This window comes from Ranitomeya variabilis, chromosome 5 (genome assembly GCF_051348905.1).
Source record: "Ranitomeya variabilis isolate aRanVar5 chromosome 5, aRanVar5.hap1, whole genome shotgun sequence".
Classification (NCBI taxonomy): domain Eukaryota; kingdom Metazoa; phylum Chordata; class Amphibia; order Anura; family Dendrobatidae; genus Ranitomeya; species Ranitomeya variabilis.
The window spans coordinates 589,843,595-589,851,940 of record NC_135236.1 but is presented as its reverse complement, the minus strand read 5'-3'; the positions used below and the strand labels follow the sequence as shown (position 1 = coordinate 589,851,940).

The window sequence follows — 8,346 nt, the reverse complement described above, 5'->3', positions numbered from 1 at the left end:
GCCTGTTGTGGATTTACAATAAAATGATAGTATTTTTTCAGAGAACTAGAAAAAAAAAGTCTTCCTTTCATTTAAAAGATAAACACTCATAAATTTCAAATAGGCTTATAGGCTGCCAGCATTCCAAAAAGGGATATCACTTCATCTCCAGCCAGTCAGTGAAAGCTGGGCGGAGCATATTCAAAAAGCTAGCTACTGACAGGTGTATAAGTAGTGGTGTTACACCTGTTCCAGGACAGTAGCAAGCACAGGTGCATTTACCTCTCCAGCCTTTTAACTTTATATCATGAGTGCTTTTGATCCACAGACACATTCTCCACCACGCTGTGGACCACAGTTTCCAAGTATAGGACAAGAACCTCCAGAAATGAATATCTACTGTGATAGCATCTTCCACCCACAGACAATGCCTAGTCCTCAGCGACCTTCAAACTTTGAGACTGGAGATTACAGCACAACTACAAATCCTTACTTGTGGCTGAATGGACCATCAATTACACCACCTCCATACCTTCCAGGATCTAACACCAGCCACTTCATGCCGCAGTCATATGGGATGCAAAGGCAGCTTTTGCCTAACATGCATGGCTTGGGAGGTTCTGAATTAGGTTGGCTTCCAATTCCTTCCCAAGAAGAACTCATGAAACTGGTGAGACCTCCTTACTCTTACTCTGCACTGATAGCCATGGCAATTCATGGTGCCCCAGATAAAAGACTGACACTCAGCCAGATTTACCAATATGTTGCTGATAACTTTCCATTTTACAACAAAAGCAAGGCTGGGTGGCAAAATTCAATCCGACATAACTTGTCTCTTAACGATTGTTTCAAAAAAATTCCACGAGATGAAGATGATCCAGGTAAATAAGATTTTACTTATTTTTCTTTTTTACTGGTAAAGAGGAAACAGTGAGATAGTTTTCTTTATATCATATATTTTCTTATGATAGAAAGTTACTGTTTCTCAGAACTTCAACAAGATGCAAAGTAAACTGTGCAATAGTAAATTTGAGGTCTTATGAGTAGAGGTCTTATGTGCCCTACTAACTATAATAATTATATTTTCACAGTTTTTCTTGACCTCAGTCTTATACTTTTTTTCTCTTTTTCTCTGTCTCATCTATCTGTAGCTTACGTGACCTTGGGCATGTAATGTTTAAAAATACTAAATAGACTGTTCTATCTTTACAGGAAAAGGGAATTATTGGACCTTAGATCCAAATTGTGAAAAGATGTTTGATAATGGAAACTTCCGCAGAAAGAGAAAGAGAAAGTCTGACACCAATGGACAGCCATCTTCTGAGAAATCTGAGGGGAGTCCATTATCAGATAGCCCAAAGAGTGGTGAACATCAAGACATGTTGGAGAGCTCCTCACCAGGAGTTGATGAATCATCTCAGAAAAGATTATCTCCACCAGCAATAACACCTTGCCTTAACAACTTCCTTTCTAGCATGACTGCTTATGTCAATAGTGCCAACTCAGTAAGTAGGCCTCTTGGACTTAATAATGAACCAGCCGATAAAATGGGACATAATATGACGGGGTTTAACTCATATTCTCAACTTTCAAACTTAACCAACCACGGAGGGTCAGAGTGGTCGACTACAGTACCATCAAATCCATTTGGCTATGGCAGTTCAGTTTTAAATCAGTTTAATTCTCATTTTTATAACAGTATCAGTACAAATAGCACCTTATACTCCAGAGAAGGCACAGAAGTATAAGAAACTACTCAGAATGTATTGTACTCTACTTGCAAGAAAATGTACACCCACTCAACAGAACCACTGTATCTTGTACAAATTATCTTGTGGCTTAATGCATTTTATAAGAAATACATACATCTGTTTTGATAGTAATTTTTCTGTATAAAAACAAGTCACCTCTCATCAGACTCTCATATTATCATCAGTCATATTATTTGATTTATAATTTAAAAGCTAAAGTTCCCTAAACCTTTTCCCTTACATGCTGCCTTACTATTTTCCACACTGCCTTTTATTGCCTCATAATTTGCCCAGTGCTTTGCATTTCAGAAACGGTATAGCTATAAGAAAATGCACCAGTGCAGCATATTATGAAACATGCTCAATTTTACTGCCAGACTTTGCTTAATTGAGTATATTTTAGCACAAACATAAAACTTTTGTATAAATGTTTACTACAAGGAATGCGTAATATGGATGGAGCTATTGTATTGGGATGCTTGTATGTATTCCATGACTTTTTATAGGTGTGTAGAATGTTTAAGAATTACAGCAATGTTCACTGTGAGGGATAACATGGGTTATTTTATAATTAAAATTAATATTACATGAAGAAAATGTGTGTATGTTTTGACTTCATTCAAGTATTCAATATCAAATGTAATGAATAAGGTGATTGTATTATACAACTCTGAATCATGCAAAACCTATAAGAATATTCCCGTCTCCAAGATCCTAGCCCAATATGTAGTAGGTGTAATAATATTACCAAATACCTACACTTAGAAATGTAGTATAGTTTTTCTGATTCGCTAGGTCCATGGTCACGACCACTAACAACTAGGTAATTGTCACTCTATCAGTGGTTGTAACCATGGATATCTAAGGTCCTGCAAAGCCTGTGCATTAGGAAATAGACATGGCAAATCAGAAAAACTATACTACATATCTAATTGGAGGTATTTGCTAATATTATTACTACACCTACTACATATTGGGATAGGATCTTGGAAATGGTAATACCTTTGGCAGCACCACCTATAGTCGGCAGCTGCTGGAAGCTTTCTGTTGGTTAAACATTAAAGAGGTTGTCCGCACATTAAAATGAAAAAGTATAAAATATGCAACAAATGTCCTAAAATTGAAAAAAAGACCATAACACTCACTTCTTCAATCCCCAGTACATAACTGCTGGCAGCCTATAAGCAAAGACTAGCAGGTGGATACTGGAACTTCTGCAGTGTATCGGCATGGGACTGGGGTTGTGAGTTTTAGGAAATTTCCTGATATTTTTTATATAAATATTTATTTTTTACACTATACCTGGTGTTACTTCCAAAAAAAAATTAAGATTACAATACCTTTCATGTACTAAAAGTCTGCTACAGTTGGGAAATGTTGAGAGTTGTAATAATTTCCCATATGGTCAGATGTGGCAACAAATACATTTAATGGAGTTCTACGGATTCTCCACAGACAGCTTTAAAGTTCAATCAGGCATAATAGAAGATGGGCTGGAATAGGCATCTGTGTAAGCATTTTTACCAGGATTATCAGACACTATTCAGAAGCACTGACTGTTCCTCCCTGATGTAGGGTTGATAACAGGCCCAAAGCCAAGAAGTGTCACAATGCATCCTCCCTTCGATTTCAAGCACAAGCCTTTGCCCTGTTTACATAATGGTGACTTGCCAGATTGACTGGTTGGAAACAAGACTTCATTTATACACAACTCCTGGCCATGTGAACAAAAGACATTGTCCCAAGACTAGAGGAGTGATGGGAAGGACCCTCTCCAAAGTTTACCTCAGCCCCATTTTGGATAAAATGTAACAATAGTTGGTCACTCTTGCCCAGGGGTTTCGATATACACATACCTCCCAACTTTTATAGAAGTGAAAGAGGGACAAATTATTTGACGGCAATCTTTGACCATGCCCCTCACCACACCACAAGCCATACCCAATTGCCATTTCTCTCCACCCTGGCAGGAGATGCCAGGAGGGGCGGTGGCAGTGATGGACAATCAGCAGACACTCCACACTGCAAAGCATAGATCCAAATCCAGGACTGTCCTGCACTATCCAGAATGGTTGGAACTAGAGATGAGCTGATCAATTTACAGGACTCCAGTTCAGCGTCCAGGTCATTGGTACCTGGCAGCCAGATGGGAGGCCTGCAAATCTCTTATTGTCTGGCATTCCTGACATGATTTTTGATTAGCCAGGGCTGGCACAATATCATCTGTGCATCATGCTCATCTCTAGTTGGGACCTAAGTATTTTTTTGGTTCAATCATTTTTTCTGTTATTTTCACTACATGACATCTATCTTTTTGGGGTCTCTAAGGCTGTGTTCACACGTTGAATAAATAATGTGACCGCACCAAACAACGCAGTATCAGTCTTCTCTAATTATTGCATTTTACTGCATTTTTATGCATTTTCCCCATATTTGATGTGTTTTGGGTGCAGATATGAAGTAACATTTTAATGTATTTTTAATAGTTCAGAAAAACTTTGATTCTGCACTTATAAAAGTAGCCAGTTTTTCATGCCTTTTTTAGCCCTCATTTAGAAGGCAAAGGCTCTAGAGCAGGGCTCTCAAACACATGGCTAGCGGGCTGCATGCAGCCCCTGAAGCTCCACTGTATGATCCTTGGGCCACTGAGATGATCCTGACCTGGTGCTGGGACCCACAATATAATGTGCTGCCCTGGCTTTTGAGGAGGAAGAGGACACTGTTCGCCGACGGAGCTATGTGTGTGTAAAGAGCGACAAAATGTGGGACATTGTTACATATGCAAAATGAGGCCATTACTACAAGCAGGGGACAAGAATGGTAATATTACTATGTAATGGCAACCAGAATGGGGATATTGCTATATGATGGCAACCAGAATGGGCACATTACTATGTAATTTCAACCAGTATAGGGGCATTACTATGTGATGACAACCAGGATGGGGACATTACAATATGATGGCAACACGGATGAAGACATTACTATAAAATGGGGACCAGGATAGGGCCATTACTATATGATGGCAACCAGAATGGTGACATTACTATATGATGGCAACCAGAATGGGGGCATTACTATGTGATGACAACCAGGATGGGGACATTACAATATGATGGCAACACGGGTGAAGTCATTACTATAAGATGGGGACCAGGTTGTGGACATTATTGTAAGATGAGGACCAGGATGGGGACATTACTATAAGATGGGTACCAGGATGGAAACATTACTACAAGATGAGGACAATTATTGCAGGACAAGGGACATTGTTACAGTATGAGCCAACCCTTAATCCAATGCTATGTCGAGCTATCGCCCAATATCGCTGCTCCATTCGCTTCCAAACTCCTGGATCAGCACATTCATGCAGAACTTTCCTCCCACCTCTCATCTAACCTGCTCTTTGACAATCTACAATCTGGTCTCCGCCCCATCACTCAACTGAGACAATCCTGACCAAAATTACTAACGACCTACTTACAGCCAAAGCTTACGGACAATACTCTATACTCCTCCTCCTAGACCTGTCCTCTGCTTTCGACACAGTTGGCATCAAAGACCTTGCCCTATCCTGGATCTCCTCATACCTTTGCAACCACACATTCAGTGTCTCACACTCCCACACTATCTCCTCATCCCACCAGCTCTCTGTTGGAGTCCCCGAAAGCTCTGTTCTAGGACCCTTACTCTTCTCAATCTATACACTTGGCCTGGGACAACTCATAAAGTACCATGGATTCCAGTACCATCTTTATGCTGATGATACTCAGACACTCCGGGATTCTGGACAGCAGAGAGGTGATGTCTGGGCAAGAAAGGTAGATCTTTCAGCCAGTCTTCCTTCTTCTCCTCTTACTTCCTCAAACTCAATGTGGACAAATCTGAACTCATCAACTTTCCTCCATCTCATAGATCTTCCTTACCTGACCAATCTATCGCAATTCGTGACATCACACTTTCCCCCATACTATAAGTCCGCTGCCTCTGCATAACCCTTGACTCTGCCCTGTCCTTCAAACTGCACATCCAAGCTCTTTCCACCTCCTGTCACCTCCAGCTCAAAAATATCTCCAGAATCCGTACTTTCCTCAACCTTCAATCTACCTTCAATCTACTAAAATGCTTGTGCATGCCCTCATCATCTCCCGCCTTGACTACTGCAACATCCTTTTTGTGGCCTCCCTGCTAACACCCTTGCACCTATCCAGTCCATTCTTAACTCTGACTAATTAATCTCTCTTCTTGCTACTCCTCTGCTTCCCCCTCTGCAAATCTCTTCACTGGCTCCCATTCCCTCAACGCATCCATTTCAAATTACTAATACTGACCTACAAAGCCATCCATAACCTGTCTCCTCCATATATCTCTGAACTAATCTCCCGATATCTTCCCTCACGGTGTCTCCAGTCCTCCCAAGAACTCCTCTCCTACACACTTATTCGCTCCTCACCCAACCGCCTGCAAGACTTCTCCCAAATATCCCCCATCCTCTGGAATTCTTTTCCCCAACACGTCTGACTATCAACCACATTTGGATCCTTCAGACGAAACCTGAAAACCCACCTCTTCATGAAAGCTTACAGCCTGCACTGACCCCGCTGCCTCCTCACCACTTCCAAGGCTACCGCCTCACCAACACCTGAGCTACTGCAACCCTCAACCTATTGTCTCCTTCTCCACCATCCTGTAGAATGTAAGCCTGCAAGGGCAGGGTCTTCACCCCTCTCTATCGGTCTGTAATTGTTAGTTTGCTTAATGTAAGTGATATCTGTAATTTGTATGTAACCCCCTCTCATGTACAGCACCATGGAGTCAATGGTGCTATATAAATAAAAATTATTATTACACTGTGGGATATTATTACAGGAAGGGAGACCATTACTACAGGTTGAGAGACATTATTACAGGCTTGAGGACATTATTACAGGATTGGGGGAAATGATTACAGTATTGAGGCCATTATTACAGGACAGGCGACATTATTACAGGATGGGAACCATTACTACAGGACTAGGGTCATTATTATAGAAGTTGAGGCATTTTTAAAGGATGAAGAGCATGAATACAGGCTTTGTGTCATTATTACAGGACAGGGGACATTATTACAGGATAGGCCAGAATTAATATAAGGAGCTAATTGTAAAACAATAATACTGCACTGGGCTGATTGGGGAACAAACAAAAAGGAAAATGAAATAAAAATAAACTATGAAAAATAACAAAAAAATATTTGGCCACTAAAAATGCTGTTTTATGTAAAAACTAAGTAAAAACGGAGACACGTACCATAACACATTTTATAAATATGTAAAAGAATAAATAACATGACAAATATGAAAAAAAAAGATTAAAAAAATCATAAAGAAAATGATGGTCTCATTGAATATATCATCTTCTCCTGCAAAGAATGCAGTCCTTCATGTTCAATTTTTTTCTATGTGTGGCCCATTTACCCGGCTGACTTTGAGACCCCTGCTCTAGAGAAAAAAAGCACAAACTTATACTATTAAAAAGCATTTAGACACTGATTCATAACTGCATCAACAATGCATCAAATCAGGGGGGGAAAGGCATAAAATAAATGCTTAAATGCTTTTTTAGACTTGTACTGCTATGCACAAGTGAATGGAATGCATCTATAAGTATAGAACATCCTCCCATTTATGCCTGCCTGCAATGATACAGGCTGTGGATTCAACTCCTGGGGAGACCAGATCTCAAGAATAGAAAAGAATTGTTAATTTAATTAATGTAAGTGTAGACTGAGCAGGAATTCCACCCTGCCCCGAAAGGAGGAAGAGCTATAGAGTGATGAAGACACAGAGAATTGAGACAAAGTCACGACCTGTCGGGATAGCGGGATTGCACCCTCAAATCGAAACAGTGCCTCTGAATCCAGGTCGGATGTGAGCTATGTATACAACATAGCACAAGAAAGCAATGCAAAGAGACCGACACCCAGGGCTGGACTGGCCATCTGGCAATTCTGGCAAATGCCAGAAGGGCCGGTCAGGTTGTGGGCTGCCTTGTCTGCTACATTGTTAACAAAATCGGTGTTCTCAAGATACTCATACTGTTTAGAGTTGTGATGGAGCACACAGTTGCTGACTCCGTCACTTACCCCTGCAGCCATGGGGATCATTAGACATATTGGCTTGTAGTGAATCTTCCTTTCTTCCATTCAGGGTAATATTAGTAATATATCCCATCTGGTTCATGGGGACAGGAACAACATGGGCCTGTGTGATTTCAAATGCCAGGGTTGAATTTCAGCCCCAGTCCGTACCTGCCCACACCCATCCTAACATAGGGCCTTTCATTTTCATTAATTGGAATAAAATAGAACATCATGCTGCATTATTATGGCTGAATCTATGTTCCAGGCAATTTCATAGCAGATGTGAATGAAGCCTTATCTGGAAATTGCTGGTTTGTGGGGACCATGTGAAGATTGATACTTGTCTGGGATGAAAGACGGAAAAAAATTCAAATTTGAATAGCAGAACATGTCCATGATGCCAAGCTCGATCCGTTGAAAATAAAGCACTCCATGTCGGGCAAGTCTAGACACCTTCTTATCTTGCAGTCAGTGGCACTGATAGAGTCAATCAAC

General features: G+C 40.6%; 1 protein-coding gene across 1 annotated transcript; it reads left to right on the top strand.

Moving 5' to 3' along the window:
• Positions 1–238: 238 nt before the first annotated feature.
• Positions 239–1,798, top strand: FOXI1 (forkhead box I1). Its single transcript, XM_077266017.1, has 2 exons — positions 239–860; positions 1,192–1,798. Exons 1-2 carry the CDS (start codon positions 287–289, stop codon positions 1,725–1,727), a joined length of 1,110 nt encoding a protein of 369 aa, XP_077122132.1. The 5' UTR covers positions 239–286; the 3' UTR covers positions 1,728–1,798.
• Positions 1,799–8,346: the final 6,548 nt, after the last annotated feature.